Raw genomic sequence first — 16235 nt, 5'->3', positions numbered from 1 at the left:
TCGTTTAGAAGAGCCTTGGTCTCTTCCTCTGCAACGTCTTCTGGAAGATCATTGCGACTGTGCCTCTGCGGGTCATCCTTTCGCCCGGTGTACTCACACATTAAGCCGGGGCGGCGGCTCAATGGGATCACCCGCCATGAGATCCAGACCCGGACCAGGTCAATTCCGTTCAGACCGCTGCCTAGCAGGGCCTTGATCTTATTGATAGTTGGAAGCAGAGGCTGGCGTTCCGCTGCAGTCAGTTTGTCCGATAGCGGATGAGTCGGCTCTAGACGTGTTGGGCGAAAGCCGGGCAGCGGGTTCTCGTCAGCCGGGGACGTATCTTGGCAGTAGAACCAAGTCATATTCCAGTCCTTGGGGTGGCTCGGCGGCTCTGCGTAAGGGAAAAGACAGTCCCTACGCCGCTGGATGGAGATGCCGCCTAACTCCAGACTTGGCCCGTTGGCACACTCATTTTGGCGGTTTAAGTAGAACAGCTCTCTGAAAAGCAGCAAACTGGGCTCTTCTCCAAGGTACACTTTGCAAAAGACTTGGAAGTTGCAGATGTTGGATACGGAGTTGGGTCCTATATCCTGAGGCCGTAGGTCAAAGAAGTTGAGCACGTCCCTGAAAAACTTTGAGCCGGGCGGTGCGAAGCCCCGGCTCATATGGTCTGCGAAGATCACTACCTCCCCGTCCCTTGGTTGTGGTTTCTCTTCCGACGGGTCAGGGGCACGGTAGGACATGATTTCCTTCTTAGGCAAATATCCGGACTTAACGAAATTGGCCAGGTTCTCGTCGGTGACGTTGGACCTCATCCAGTTGCAAGTGATGGGAGCCTTGGGAGGCATGGTAAAGGTTGGTGGTCTATGATAAAGAGAAAAGTGTCCGGGTTAATTATAAGCCGGAGATCTATCGTTCAAACTAAGATGGCGGCTTATGAAGGGGACTAATGATATATATTCAGATACGGTGGGTTATTTAAGCCGCAGGGGGATTCAGAGTAAATTGGTTATTTACGGCTTTACTACAGTTAAGCCGGAGGATTCTACAGAGCGTGCTTCTCTTTGAACCGGAAAGTTCTACGGCGCGTGTTTTCTTTAAGCTGGAAATGTAAGCCGCCAAGATTCAATGGTTGCAGTTTTTACTAAGTGTGGTAAAACAGGTTTCGCATACTACCGTAACTTTTTTGGATCAAAATGGTCGAAGCAAAGAAAATTTTCTAGACCTAAAATGCGGACGCAGGGGAGTTCTTGAGCTCGAAGGAGATCTTATGCAGTGGAAAGAAGTGTGTTTTGCAGGTGAAATGAGTAATAAACAACTACTGCAGCAAGTCTATACATATCTAAGATCAAACAAGGGTGGAAACTACAAGAACTACTGAGGCCTGCGGACAATGGCGAAGAACACGGATGAACTGTTTGAACTCTACCGCAGATCTGTTCTAACAAGACAGAAGAGACTCACCGGAGTTGGAGAAGAGAGGAAGTCGCCGCCGTTTATCTGGTCCGAGTCAGGGTGATGCAGCGGCCGGGTTGATGAAGATCAGGGGCGCGACGGCGGCGGCAGTGGCAGAGCTCGGGCAGAGGAGCGACGGCGTGAGGAGGAAGAAGAGAGCGTGAGAAGAGCCCGTTGGGCCGGCCTATTTATAAGGCGAGGTCATAAGTGGACGCGAGATTCAAGGGACCACGGCGTGGTTATCTCCCCCCCACGACGCCTCAATTTTCGGAATGACAGTAAAGCAAAGATCTGTTGCGGATCTGGCAGAGTAAAAAACGGACTTAATGGAGGATGACGTCATGGCGGATTATCCGGAGTCCAGAGGATGACGTCACTCCGGGTTATGGCCTTCACATGAATGGTAAGCCGGAGATTTTTCCTGTCAGAAGAGTTGAAGATTGACATGAGCCAGCTCAAATCAATCTGGGGCCTAATGTTGAGGATATAGACCTTAGAGTCACCCGCCAGGAGGGGCCGGGTTACTCGTGCGGTCGTTGCCAGAAGCCCGGAGCCAAGTTTCAAGACGACGGGCCAGAGATGGGCTGAGACCCGGATATGGCTTAAAGCCTGTAGTTACAATCATTATTATTGTAGAACTTGTAGTGAACGGCAAGTATGGTTTAGAGTCCGAGCCGGACACTCTTATGAGCCGGCCGGGACTCTAAGGGCTGCTGGGCGTCAGCCTCCCTATATAAAGGGACGAGCCGACAGCGGTTTAAGGGCGACAACAATCTCATCGAGAGCCGGGCATAGTTGTTTAACTCCTGGCGATCGTAACCCTAATCAATATCACCCCAAACTGGACGTAGGCTTTTACCTTCACCGTAAGGGGCCGAACCAGTATAAACCCTCGTGTTCCTTGTCCCGCATAACCCCTTCAAGCTTCCTAGTTGCGATGGCTCCACGACTAAGTCCTAGCTCAAGGACATCTGCCGTGACAACTCCACGACAGTATATGAAAGTTGTATAATATTGGCATGGAAAAATCAAAAATTATAGATACGGCGGAGACGTATCACTTATCTGTGGTGACAATGGGATATTCACGTGATCTAGTTGATGTATGTTTTGGTAATCAACTTGCGGGTTCAGTGACCTTGTGAACTTATGCATAGGGGTTGGCACACGTTTTCGTCTTGACTCTCTGGTAGAAACTTTGGGGCACTCTTTGAAGTACTTGTGTGGTTTGAATAGATGAATCTGAGATTGTGTGATGCATATCGTATAATCATACCCACGGATACTTGTGGTGATATTGGAGTATCTAGGTGACATTAGGGTTTTGGTTGATGTGTGTCTTAAGGTGTTATTCTAGTACGAACTCTAGGATAGATCGAACGGAAAGAATAACTTTGTGTTATTTTACTACGGACTCTTGAATAGATCGATTAGAAAGGATAACTTTGAGGTAGTTTCGTACCCTACAATAATCTCTTCGTTTGTTCTCCGCTATTAGTGACTTTGGAGTGACTCTTTGTTGCATGTTGAGGGATTGTTATATGATCTAATTATGTTCTATTGTTGAGAGAACTTGCACTAGTGAAAGTATGAACCTTAGGCCTTGTTTCCTAGCATTGCAATACCATTTACGCTCACTTTTACCACTTGTTACCTTGCATTTTTTATATTTTCAGATTACAAAAACCTATATCTACCATCCGTATTGCACTTGTATCACCATCTCTTCGCCGAACTAGTGCACATATACAATTTACCATTGTATTGGGTGTGTTGGGGACACAAGAGACTCTTTGTTATTTGGTTGCAGGGTTGTTTGAGAGAGACCATCTTCATCCTACGCCTCCCACGGATTGATAAACCTTAGGTCATCCACTTGAGGGAAATTTGCTACTGTCCTACAAACCTCTGCACTTGGAGGCCCAACAACGTCTACAAGAAAAATGTTGTGTAGTAGACATCAAAACCCTTGCAAGGTCGTCGCCGCCGCCACCGCCACAAGCCCTCCATTGTCAACATCTGCCGGTTTGCCCGTGCAGCTTACCCACCGATCTCCATACCCAGGCCGCCACGAGTTTCTTAAATGACGCCTAACAAACGCCCCTTTCCCACAGATCCCCATCCCCCACTCTAGAGCGTCGCAGCCTAAGCCCAGCTATGCTTCCCGTGGAGCTCCAGGAGCGACTGGCCCAAAAAAGGTGTATCACGATCTCTTCGCCCGACGTCGCCGAGGAAGCTGACGACCATTACTGGCCGCAGGCTCTCAATCAGCGGGCTAGAGTATGCGGGTATGTCGCAGACGCCGGCTATGACATCTAGGTCGTCGACAGCGACGTCCTGAGGTGGGCTATGTCACAGGTTAAGTGGCCCACCCCCAACCCCTCGGGTTCAATCGCCGTCGATCTCATCCATGGCCCCGCCGCTGATCTCCTCTGGCTCGTTGTCAAGAATTTGCCATCCTACATCGCCATCAAGCCCCTTTTGTCATTTCTGAAGGATAGGTTCTGGACGCTGGCTTGGGATCCACAACTTCCAAGTCAGACCTCATCGAGGACGACCACGAGGAGGGCACCCTCTCCGGCTCTTCCAAGGGGAAAGAGCACGTCTGCTCTTTCAAGGGGTAAGAGCCCGTCTGCGACATCAGGGAGGGCACTCTACAACCGTGCTCTTCCAAGAGGAAGGAGCCCATCTGTGACAACATGGAGCGCATCCAGGGTCCGTGCTCTCCCCACGGGAACGAGCCCATCTGTGACAAGTGAGGAACCCCATGATTTGTTTTGCCGTGCCTCTTCACAGGGGGGAACCCATGATTTGTTTTGCCGAGTCCCTTTTGTAGTGTAGTGAGGATATGTCTAGTTTTAATTGCTATATTTGGTTGTTTGCAGTATGCCTTGTTTATTTCAGTTGTTCACAATGTGATGCTCTATATGTGCAATTATTTACTGTGCAGTACTGATACGTCTCCAACGTATCTATAATTTTTTATTGTTCCATGCTGTTATATTATCTATAATTTTTTATTGTTCCATGCTGTTATATTATCAATCTTGGATGTTTTATAATCATTTTATATTATTTTTTGGTACTAACCTATTGACATAGTGCCAAGTGCCAGTTGTTGTTTTCTGCATGTTTTTTACATCGCGGGAAATCAATACCAGACGGAGTCCAAACGCAACGAAACTCCACAAAGATTTTTTTGGACCAGAAGGAACATAATGGGCCCTGGCTGCGCCTGGGGGTGCTCCGAGGAGAGCACAACCCACCAGGGCGCGCCAGGAGGCCCAGGCGCGCCCTGGTGGGTTGTGCCCACCTCAGGTGCCCCCCGGACCGCCTCTTTGCTCTATAAATACCCAAATATTCCCAAAACCCTAGGGGAGTTGACGAAATATTCATCCAGCCGCTGCAGAGTCCAGAACCACCAGATCCAATCTAGACACCATCTCGGATGGGGTTCACCACCTCCATTGGTGCCTCTCCGATGATGCGTGAGTAGTTCTTTGTAGACCTTCGGGTCCGTAGTTAGCAGCTAGATGGCTTCATCTCTCTCTCTCTCTGAATTCTCAATACAATGGTCTCTTGGAGATCCATATGATGTAACTCTTTTGTGGTGTGTTTGTTGGGATCGATGAACTTTGAGTTTATGATTAGATCTATCTTTTTATATCCATGAAAGTTATTTGAGTTTCTTTGATCTCTTATATGCATGATTGCTTATAGCCTCGTATTTCTTCTCCGATATTTGGGTTTTGTTTGGCCAACTTGATCTATTTATCTTACAATGGGAAGAGGTGCTTTGTAGTGGGTTCGATCATACGGTGCTTGTCCCAGTGACAGAAGGGCAGCCGACACATATGTATCGTTGCTACGAAGGATAAAACGATGAGATCTATCTCTCCATAGATAGATCTTGTCTACATCATGTCATCGTTCTTATTGCATTACTCAATTTCTCCATGAATTTAATACACTAGATGCATGCTGGATAGCGGTTGATGTGTGGAGTAATAGTAGTAGATGCAGGCAGGAGTCGGTCTACTAATCTTGGACGTGATGCCTATATAATGATCATTGCTTGGATATCGTCATGAGTATTTGAAGTTCTAACAATAGCCCAACAGTAATTTGTTCACCCATCGTTTGCTATTTTTTTGAGAGAAGCCACTAGTGAAACCTACGGCCCCCGGGTCTCTTTCTCATATATTTGCCTTTGCGATCTACTTTTTCCTTGCATTTATTTTCAGATCTATTAAACCAAAAATACAAAAATACTTTGCTGCACTTTATTTTATTTGTGATCTATTTATTCAACCTATTACAACTTTCTCCATCCACGCACCAATTTGAGGCATCGTTACCCGAAAGGGGTTGACAAGCCCTTTAACACGTCGGGTTGCGAGTGGTTGTTATTTGTGTGCAGGGGATGTTTATGTTGTGTTGCTTGGTTCTCCTACTGGTTCGATAACCTTGGTTTCATATCTGAGGGAAACACCTACCGCCGTTGTGCTGCATCATCCCTTCCTCTTTGGGGAAATATCGACGTAGCTTCAAACGACATCAAGTACATTTCATCAATCTAGTTTTAAACATACCGATAGGAATGCATATATTTGCTTACTGTTAAGCCTGTTATAGATAGCATATGCCTCTTTTAAAGTTTTTTTTATTGTTCGGTTGCTTGTAGTTAGCATATGTCCAGTTTCAAATGATATCCTTGGTTGTTCGTAGTATGCCTTGTTTATTCCAGTTATTCACAACGTGATGTTCCATATGTGCAAGTATGAACTGTGCAGTTCAATTTCATCAATACCAATTTCAACAATACCACTATGAATGACTATATTTGGTTGCTGCATCTTGTAGTTAACACGCCTTTCCATTTTCCTTTAACAATAACCAGTGTACTTAGACCAGCACAATACCAGTTTGAATGACTATGTTGGCTTGTTGTTAAATGTTAGACCTGTTGTAGTTAACACACCTTTCCACTTGTTTTGCTTTACTAGCATGCTTAAACCTGCACACCGAAGCTATCTTTTGGAGATTATTTTGTCTGCCATGGATAATTTTGGTTGATGTTTAACCTGTTGTGCTTAACATGTTTCTCGATGTACCTACACATGACAATTTTGGGAACGTCTGCTGTTTTCCATCGAGGTTAGTTTCATCCCATGACTTATATATACTCACTGTTCAGGATATCGGTAGCTGGTACTATATAGGTCGGGGGCTGATAAGGGACTAATCGGTGAATCGGACTTTTAATTGAATATATCTGTAACCCATTTATCGTTAGGTTAACTAGGGCCATATATAATATATCTAAGGCTACATAGCAACATGCACTGTACTTAATGTCTAAATATGCAATCCTAGGCTACATAGCAACAAGGAAGAGTGTTACCTTAATGTTCCAATGATGTCTAAATCTATGTAGAAGAGCAGCAGCAGCAGCAACAACAACAACAACAACAACACATCCCTGTTTGGATACTCAACTTAGCTAGAGGTTAGAGTTAGTTTCTAGCTCATGACTAACCCTGAACTAACTCCATTCAAAGAGGTGTTTGAAAGACATGATTAGATTGACAATAAATGCACTAGGAGAACTAGCTCCAATTTGCACCTCTTAGGTTGGATAGTTTTTTTGGGTGGGTTAGATGCAACTAGCTCAAACTAGCCCTCATGTTTGGATATACTTTAGGGCTATTTGAGCCCGAACTAGCTTAAACTAACTCTAACCCATGGATATAACAGCAGTTAATCAACCGATAATTTGTAAGAATGCAATAAACTCCTTCTAGCCCATAATATAAGATGTTAATTCATCTAATATGTGAGTATATTGGATGTTATAAGATATTATAAAAGAGTGTTGTACTACATCATTGTGCAATTGCTGTTTAGCTTCTAATATTCACTTGGTGCTTTTAGGTACATATGTCATTGGTAAAGATCCGCGCTTCGACCCTTTCTGCGTATGGGGCAATGAGATATAATGAACCAGCATCAAGTGGGGAAGTTGATAAAGATTGTTAGTAAAATGGGTCAAAAGATGGCAATTAAATTATTTGTTTGCACTTTATCCAAGACAATAGCGAACTGCAGGATGGTAAGTAAGAACTTTGCAGCCTTCTTTTTACTGCCCATAATGACTTGTGTTAGATGACAATGTCTGAATATTTTTCCTTTGCAGTGGTTCCCAAAGCAGTTTACTCAAGATTACCTCTCAAACTACATGATTGATGGGCATGCAAAGGTTAAAGTATTTCTACCAGAACACGGTGATTATCTAGATGTTTTCATGAAGACCGTGAAGGATGGGCGGTCGGCCATCACAAGGGGTTGGACTAGAGTCGTGTGTGCCTTCTACATGGAGGAGGGCAGAATATGAGCATTTCACTTCACCTTGTTCAGCAACCAGAATGTATTTTGCCTCTTTCTTTACCATCTTTAATAGTACAAGTATACAACTGTGGTTCATCATTTTTTATTTGGTTCTTATGTAATTCTTGAATATATGTACCTATTAATCGAATAATGCATTGGTTGTTTGAAGCTGATGGATATGAATAAAGCTATAGCATACATTCAAATTCAAATTCAAATCCGGTACAATTTGATATGGCAACAATTAAATTACGGTGAAATTACGCTCTCCAGGTCGTTAAGGCACACGCAGTTGGTAAAACACAAACGTTTGCGATATACACCATAATCCGACACGATCCATGGAGAGGAAACGTGTGCAAGCATGCACACAGTTGTCGTTTGCAAAGCATATGCGATGTCAGACAATATCACAAACGGTGCGGACAAACTAAACGTTTGTGATAGTTGCCTTATCGTACACGATTCGCAACCATGAACTATTTTTGATGAAGTATGCATCGTAAACGTTGCACCACAGAATAGCGTGTGTGGTAGTTGTCGTGTACGACGATGTTACGACGGTCCGACGTTTCGTAATCCTGTCCGACACTCGTACAACGATTAGCTAATCTTCTTAATTAGTTATCGCATACGGTTAGCGAAAAGCGAATATGTGTGATTGTCTGCTTATCATACACGTTCTATAATAGTGAATCGTTTGTGATGGGTCGCGCATCGTAAACGTAGCACCACAGAATACCGACTGCGATGTCAATGCGAGCACAAACGAGTAGGAGTACTGTATATGCATCTTGGCTCCCTATCCCCGACGGTTTCTGGGTTGTGTGGGAAGGACCCCCCTATCGCCCACACCCACTTGGTGACGGTTTCAAATGTCCTCGCGGAAAGGGGTTAAAAACCGTTTGTATAGCACCTCGCTGTACCAGTGGCTGGCACTGATGTAAGTATTCAAAAGCCCACCCAAGACAATCATGAATAGTTCTGCTCTTGATGAACCCATATTGGTTGGTATGCACAATATTTAGGATGACTGTCTGCAACATGTTTGCCAGTAACTTTGTTATAATTTTGATTGTGCAGTTGAGCAAAGAAATTGGTTTGAAGTCATTGGCTCTGACTGAATTGTCTTTCTTGGGTACTAAAGTGATGAAGGAAGCATTAATACTTTTAAGAGAGATAGATCCATGATAAAAATCATCAATCGGTTTATAAAATTCTTCAGCAATAATGCTCCAACATGCTTTTATGAAGTGTGCATTGAAACCATTTGGACCTGGTGCTTTGTCTGGAGGGAGTTGTTTAATGACATCATCAATTCCCTTTTTAGAAAAATGAGCATCTAGTTCTTGCAAACCATCCATTCTAGTGATGGGGCTGATCAAATTTAAGGGATTTGCAGTTTTACCAGTCTGGCCCAACCTATCTTTAAAAGATGACCAAAGAATTGCAGCCTTTGCATGGTGTTTTGATTGTTCAATACCCTGATCATCTTGCAAAGATTGAATGAAGTTATGTCTGTATTTGATGGTGGCCTTTGCTTGAAAGAACATAGAGTTTTAATCTCCAAATTTAACCCACCTAATTGTTGCCCTTTGTCTTCAACAGATTCTCTGGAAGGATAGAAGTTTTAACATATGTTCCTTGAGCATTTCTCTGCTATTGTGTTCACTGTCATTGAGCAGTCTATATTCCTCAAAGTGGACCCACATCAATATAACATTGTTGGTTGCCTGAATGCTGCCAGCTAAATTTGAAATGTTCTTGCTCCAAATTTTTAGGCCTTTTCTGAGCATTTTAAACTTAGCAGTGATCAATTTAGCACTGTCACTTGCCATCAGAGGTTGTTGCCAATTAGCTTGAACTGTCTCTTTGAAATTATGATGCTTAAGCCAAAAGTTTTCAAATCTAAAAACTTGTGCCTTTGGTATGCTAGTACCAATTGAGATGACATATGGGCAATGATCCGAGACAGGATTGGAAAGAGGAATTGCCAACAGATTTTACACTTTGGTGTTTCATGAATACAGATTATTGTCTCATTCATGCAGATTATTCTTTTACCAGTAAGATGCACGTTTTGATCGATAGTGATGCGTCCATGATGACTTAGTCAATTTTCAAAAGGTGAGACCGTAGGTCAGGCTGATGAACAAAGATGCCACATCTGATGAAATGGTTACCAACCAGGAAACTTCAATTAGTGGAGCTAGCTAGCTATAATATTTGATTTTGGGATTTGGAAGAGATGCACCGGTGGCCTCCATTTTACAAAACCCCTTCTCCACCGGTAAGGAAGGAAACAGGGGAGGCCACACCGTGCATTTCTTCGATCTTAAGTCGCAGGAGTAATCTCGATACCGCTAATGCTACTACTATTACTACACCACCAACTGCAGCCAATGGTACTTGCTAATCCTTAATCACGTCGCCGACCTACTAATTAAAAACTGCACGCCATTGCCATCCCATGCATGCGCCGTGGGCTTGCTACATGTCCGACCGAGTGCTCATTCATGCGTCGCTCCACGCGGCGAACATGGGCATGTGAGCGATGGAAACGGCGGCCGGCCTCGCCGACGACGCCCAGGAGCCCAGCGGCTTCAGAGTGCTCATCAGCTTCGGGGACGCCGCCGTTGTCGTGGCCGGCTGCTGCGGCGGCTTGGCGAAGAGCATGGACAGCCCGCCGCCCCGGTCTGGGCTCTCCTCTCGGGAGTTGCTCAGGCTCGTCACCAGCGACGATGCGCCCGACATCGACATGTGCACGTGCGCGCCGTTCCCGCCCTGCGCGGTGTGGCCGTCCACGGTGACCAGGTCGTGTAGCGCCGAGAAGGCCTCGCCCGAGGACATGACGTCGTGGTAGCGGTGCTGGCCGCTGCCGCCGGTGTCCGTCCCCGGAGTGGACACGGGCACCAGGGCAGAGGCGGCGCAGTCGTCGGGGGCGGGGAGGGGCAGGGGCGCGGCGTTGTCGTCCTTGTTGCGCCTGGCGTGCTCGCCCGGGAGGAGCGTGTTGCTGGCCATGATCTTGTCGACGTCGTAGCGGGTGATGTCGAAGTTGGTGACGGCGTTGAGGCCCCGGAACTTGATGGCGGCGATGTCGTACGCCTCCGCGGCCTCCTCCTGGGTGCCTGCAACCACGCGCACCCATCATTGAAACGTACTACGTATACACAGCTACTGCACAATGCACATGCATGCAAGAATCATTGGATATGGAACGATCTCAAGTCTGGACAACTCTGAAGTCTGAACAAAGGAAGGAAACGCGCGGCCGCGCCATGATGACTGGCTGGCGCCATGGTCAAAGGTAGACGACGGCGACGAGGCATGCAAAAGCCGGAGAGCGCGCGTGCGATTTGGGACAGTGCGAAAACTAGGAAAGTCCAGCCTTATGCAAAAGCGAGCGAGAGAGAATCGGTCACGCATGCACAGGACCACACACACACACACACATGAGGGAGGAGAGAGAGAATGAGATATTTGTGTAGAGAGAGAGAGAGAGAGAGCATGAGAAAAGAAGAAGCTTAAAGCAAGAAAACATTCTAACTTTGGCAGGGAGAGGAGAATCATTTCCCTGCAACGACACGTATGATGATTGAGACCGGAACGCCCGGCATGCGCCCTCCAGCCGCGACACCATCTGCGTCACCGCTCGCGAGCATGCCCATGGGCACAGCGCCACGGAAGTTCTAAGGATCTAGAGAGAGTGGCTGTGACGTACCGAAAGTGCCGAGGTAGAGGTCCTTGTTGCCGGAGACGCGGCCGATGCGCGCCTGCCACCGCCCGTGCTGGTGGTGCCGGGTCACGCCACGGTACATGGACGCGCCACGCGAGAAGCCGCTGCTCTTCCTGCATGCACGCGCCACTCAAATCACTCTTCCTTCCCGTTCACATATATATATATAGACCACCTCCATTAATATTACCTTCTAAGGTGTGCCACGTACTCCTGCCTCGTCATGTTCTTCATCTCCTCCAGCTCCTGCTGGTAGTCCTCGAGCTGCACCAACAAAACACCATATCAGTAATCAAACTATGATTAAACCGAGAAAAGGTAAATACGTATAGATGTAGCACATGTAATTTAAGGGATTACCGGGAAGTTGATATGGGTGGAAGGGCCCCAGTACTTGAGCGCCGCCTGGTCGTAGGCTCTCGCCGCCTTCTCCTCCATGTCATATCCTCCTGTAAAATGGATTTTTTAACCTTTTTACCGCACTACTCCCCGACAAGAGCATGAACACGTAGTACACAATAGTAGTACTGTATTACATTGTACATTGCACTACTTACCGAGGTAAACTGCATAGCCAGCGGCCGAGTGGTTAGTTCATCACCATGCGGGGACATTGGTTAATAAGCTTGGTTAGCCACTAATGATAGAGATTAATCTTGCTTTAGGGGTCGGTTAGGCTCAAGTACCTTGCCTCCCTTTCCTGGTCTGGCCTTCCTTCTTGCAGCTGTTGTCCCACAGGTGCGCCTCATACCGCCCCGTCCACCTATGCCTGCTAATTAACCACACGTTAATCTCCTGCTCTACTTGTTGCCCCGACTAATTAATCACGTGCTGATGGGGTGGGCTGGGGTGTACCTGGTGACGCCACGGTACTGCGACGTGCGCTGCCCGAACGTGTCGATGGACTTGCGGTGGTGCACCGGCTGCTTCTGCCCCGCCGTCGCGCCGCCGCGCTTTCGCCCGCCGTCCACCGTCGCCCCGACGCCGCCGTACTCGGCCCCCGCGGTAACGCAGCTGGAGAGCGACCCGGCGGAGCTCATGGAGAGTGCCAGAGGGTGGTGGTGAAGATGCTGCTGCCGGTCCGCCGCCGCGGACAAGACGTTCTCGGCTGTGGCGTACGCGGTGGCACCGCGCGCGACCTGCACCCAGTTCGCCATGGCCGTGGCTGCCGCGGCGTCCTCATTGGCCGCCAGCACCGATGCCGTTGCGGGCCCGCTGTACACGTCGTATGCTTGCTGCAGGAAGCTGCCGCCGTGGCTCTGTCCGTGTTGCCCACCGGCTCCGCCACCGCCGCCGTAGTAATAGAAGTTGGAGGTGTTGTCCAGGCTCAGCGCCATCGCCGGTTGCCCCGCGCCCAGAAAGTCCTCCAGCTTCGGACCTGGTTAATGAAACCGGAATCACGCCATGAACTCCAAGAACCTAATGACTGATCTCGGTCGACGGAGGAAATATGTGTGTATATTTCCGGTGATGAAGTACGTACCGTGGTGATCTTGTTGATCGGTTCGGCGTAGAGCTTCCATGATGCAGAGGGAGCCGTCTGACTTGAGAGGCATGGAGGCTAGCTGCGAATAGTACCCGTCGGTGGCGACGTCGCCGCCGAGGCTGTAGGCGGCGGCGACGGAGCTGGGGTAGAATAGGCCCTGGTGCTGTTGCTGCTGCTGCACGTGGTTGTGTTCGTCCATGTGCGGCGAGAGCGAGAAGCCCAGCCAGCCACTCGCCGCCGCGTTGCTGCCGCCATTGCCATTGCCGTTGTTGTTGGTCATCCTGCAGAGCCAAGCTATCTGGCTAGCTAGAGATAGATCGACGAGAAAGAAGAATGAGTTGGAGGTCGATCGGTGGCGGCACTGGTGAACAATGGATAGAGATAGACCAGCTAATGGTCAATGCCCTCCCCGCATTGCTTGAAATGGAGATGGGGCAAGAAGAAGAAGAAGTAGGAGGAGGGAGAGAAGATGAAGATGAGGATGAAGGCGAAGATGAAGTGAGCAAGTGTGTTTCTGCTCGCGTTTGCGCGTGGCTTTAAAGTAAGCAAAAGGAATGAGCTGAGCTGAGCTGCTCTCTATATGTGACCCCAAAAAAAAGCTCTTAATGGCGTTTATTATGACGATCAGACCAATACAATAACACACACTCTCTCTCATGCCTCAGCTTGGGATCTGTAGAACCCCCCCCCCCCCCCCCCCCCCCCCCCCCCGCGGCTCTCTCTCTCTTCGCTCTGGTCACAATGACACAAAGGAAAAGACGAAGGAAACTTGCATTGCATGGGCATGTTGCTGTTTGTGTGTGTGTATAGTATTGATTCTGTGTGGTACAGTATGTATGGGTGTAGCCATCAGGTAGCTAGCTAGGTATGTATGTAGTACTTTCTTTGTTGTACTAGGTCTACTAGCATTCAAGCAGAGGCATGTAGATACTGCACTGCACAACTTGTCACCTCACAGCAGATGCAGGTCTCCTCAATGCAACTTTATTTCTACATAATTCAACTCCTCTCTTCAATGGTTACCTTTAAAAAGGAAAAGAAAAACTAATGTATCCTTAAAAAACTGCAAGTAATCCAACTCTACATGCATCTGTGAAATTTATACTACATAAATGCCTTTTGGTGCTCGGGCTACATGGAGATCTTTTTTTTTTTTGAGAAATTCAAAAGCAATTGTTTCAATGATTCAAAAATTCTGAAAAAATAAATCCACAGTATCATATGGATGTATACTCCATGTGTGCAAATTTTTATGATGAATACATTGACACGCGAACTATACAAAAAAAAGACAAATTGGTGATTTTGAACCGAGTGAACATTGCATGTACTGTTCACTATATAAAACCAATGATTTTCACTTTTTTTGTAGCTCGCAAATCAATTTTTTTTCTAGAAATTTTACACACATTTAGCATACATCCAAATGCCGACGTGCAATTGTTTCAGAATTTTTTAAAACCTTGAAATGTGATTTTTTTTTTTTATGTTTCAGAAAAGGGCTCCATGTAGCCCGAGCAACAAAACATCGCTCTTATTTATACGAGAGATACAAGGGATAATGGGAGCACATCGGTTCGGCCTAAAGCGTCACCGCATGGATATGGGAAGATCCACGTTGACACGGGCATTGCTTGGGGTCAAGTTAGGGGGTCAGTAGCGGCTGTGTACTGAGATGTAGAGAGTAACTACTTCAGATCATGTTTGGTGATTCGTGGTATTAACAACGTCGCAACATTGGAAGTCATTGCTTGCCGGGAGGCTCTTTCTCTAGCGGATGATTTGATGGTGCATAATTTCACTGTTCCTCGGACTCAAAGCAAGTAGTAAGTGACATCCACTGAGGAAGCCATGGACCATTTGGAAACATTATTAGGGAGATTAATAATAGGGCATCAATTTTTAATTGCAAGTTTAATTTTGAAGGCAGAGCTGCTAACAGCGATGCCGATAGGTTAGAAAAGTTTTCTCATCCTCTTGGTCAGAGGAGGCACGTTTGGTAGGTCCAATCGCATGATCCCTTTGTAATTTCCTTCATGTAGATTTTGAGTAATAAAACTTGGCGATACCCCTAAAGAAGTATACTAGCACTATAATACTGCTCTGCTAACCCATACTACAGTGATCAAGTTAGTCAAAGGAAAGTATATTTTCATGGGAGGGAAGAGACATGCAGGTACGAACCGTAAAACACAAAAGTAGTTAAAAATAAAGATGATTTTTTAAGGTGAACATAAACATGTCTTCTAACCACATATAAATTTTTGCCGAGAAAAAAACATGTGTGGTGGTCTAATAAAAGACTCCTTTTCCCCATAGACCACACAACACATATCTTTTCTTCACGCAAATTTGCAAGCAATTAGACAACACGAACATGTTAAGATATAAAAAGAAATTTTAGTGTAAATTGACATATCTCTATATTTGGTAGAACATGATTTGTAATCCGCATTCTACCTTATCTTTAGGAGAGGCTTCTTATCCTCAAAGGCTTGTACTATATATAGACCACTTGATTGGTTCAATACAATACACAACGTATTACGTCAATTCCCCCTTCTATAATCCTTTTGCATAGTATCATGCGCAAGTTCCTAGACCTAGCTCCACCCCAGCTTCCGCGTCGGGCCGCCCCTCAGGGAGTTGGAGCCATGATCTTCACCAGGGGTTGTGCAACCATCACAAACTTCTTCGTTATCCCCTTCAGTTGTAGTGTCGCTGCAAGTGGTCTATATGGCCATCCCATGTGGTAACGTCTACCTTCCACCGTTTGCGCATGGTCTTTGTCACAACATTGGGTTCTTCATCCCCTACTTCAAACAATGTCAATGTGCTTCCACAGGAAAACAGTGAGGCCCCTTCAAGCCACCCCCGGTTCCGCATACAACCACTCATTCATCTTCGTCTGGCAAAAGCTATTCACCAACGTCATCGTCTCTTTACTAACTACTTCGTCTACTATGACTTGGGCTATATTGGCACGTTGCACGCCTATGTTGTTTTGCACCACAACTATCATAAAAGACTTGTCTGTTAGTCCCTCTAACATGGTGTACTATTTGTGATGGTCCCTGTCTACGCACACCTAGTACTGGCAACATCGACGTGTGACTTCGTCCCAATATGTCCTTGGCCATAGCAAACTTGCTAAGACGCCTTGTCTATGACGGCTTCGACATCAAA

The 16235-nt window shown here is 46.5% G+C and overlaps 1 protein-coding gene across 2 annotated transcripts; it reads right to left on the bottom strand.

Annotated features, from left to right (window-relative positions):
- Positions 1-9995: 9995 nt before the first annotated feature.
- Positions 9996-13704, bottom strand: LOC123052904 (AP2-like ethylene-responsive transcription factor CRL5). Of its 2 annotated transcripts, none has more exons than XM_044476265.1 (8): positions 13047-13704; positions 12419-12941; positions 12250-12335; positions 12121-12129; positions 11924-12012; positions 11754-11827; positions 11549-11676; positions 9996-10955 (listed from the first exon to the last, which is right to left on the bottom strand). In XM_044476265.1, exons 1-8 carry the CDS (start codon positions 13327-13329, stop codon positions 10342-10344), a joined length of 1806 nt encoding a protein of 601 aa, XP_044332200.1. In that variant the 5' UTR covers positions 13330-13704; the 3' UTR covers positions 9996-10341. The 2 variants fall into 2 exon arrangements, with proteins under 2 accessions (XP_044332200.1, XP_044332201.1); XM_044476266.1 differs by having other exon boundaries at positions 12250-12332; positions 13047-13702.
- Positions 13705-16235: the final 2531 nt, after the last annotated feature.

This window comes from Triticum aestivum, chromosome 2D (assembly GCF_018294505.1).
Source record: "Triticum aestivum cultivar Chinese Spring chromosome 2D, IWGSC CS RefSeq v2.1, whole genome shotgun sequence".
NCBI classification, from domain to species: Eukaryota; Viridiplantae; Streptophyta; class Magnoliopsida; order Poales; family Poaceae; genus Triticum; species Triticum aestivum.
Note: the sequence above shows the minus strand (reverse complement) of the source record. Positions and strands in the feature narration are given on the sequence as shown.

Bases quoted from the DNA above. Each gene is read 5' to 3' on its own strand.
- LOC123052904 (XM_044476265.1), bottom strand. From the start codon at position 13,329: ATGACCAACAACAACGGCAATGGCAATGGCGGCAGCAACGCGGCGGCG. The intron at 12,336-12,418 runs GTACACCCCAGC...GTGGTTAATTAG, and splicing joins CAGTACCGTGGCGTCACCAG to CAGGCATAGGTGGACGGGGC. The intron at 10,956-11,548 runs GTACGTCACAGC...GCGTGGTTGCAG, and splicing joins CCTCTACCTCGGCACTTTCG to GCACCCAGGAGGAGGCCGCG.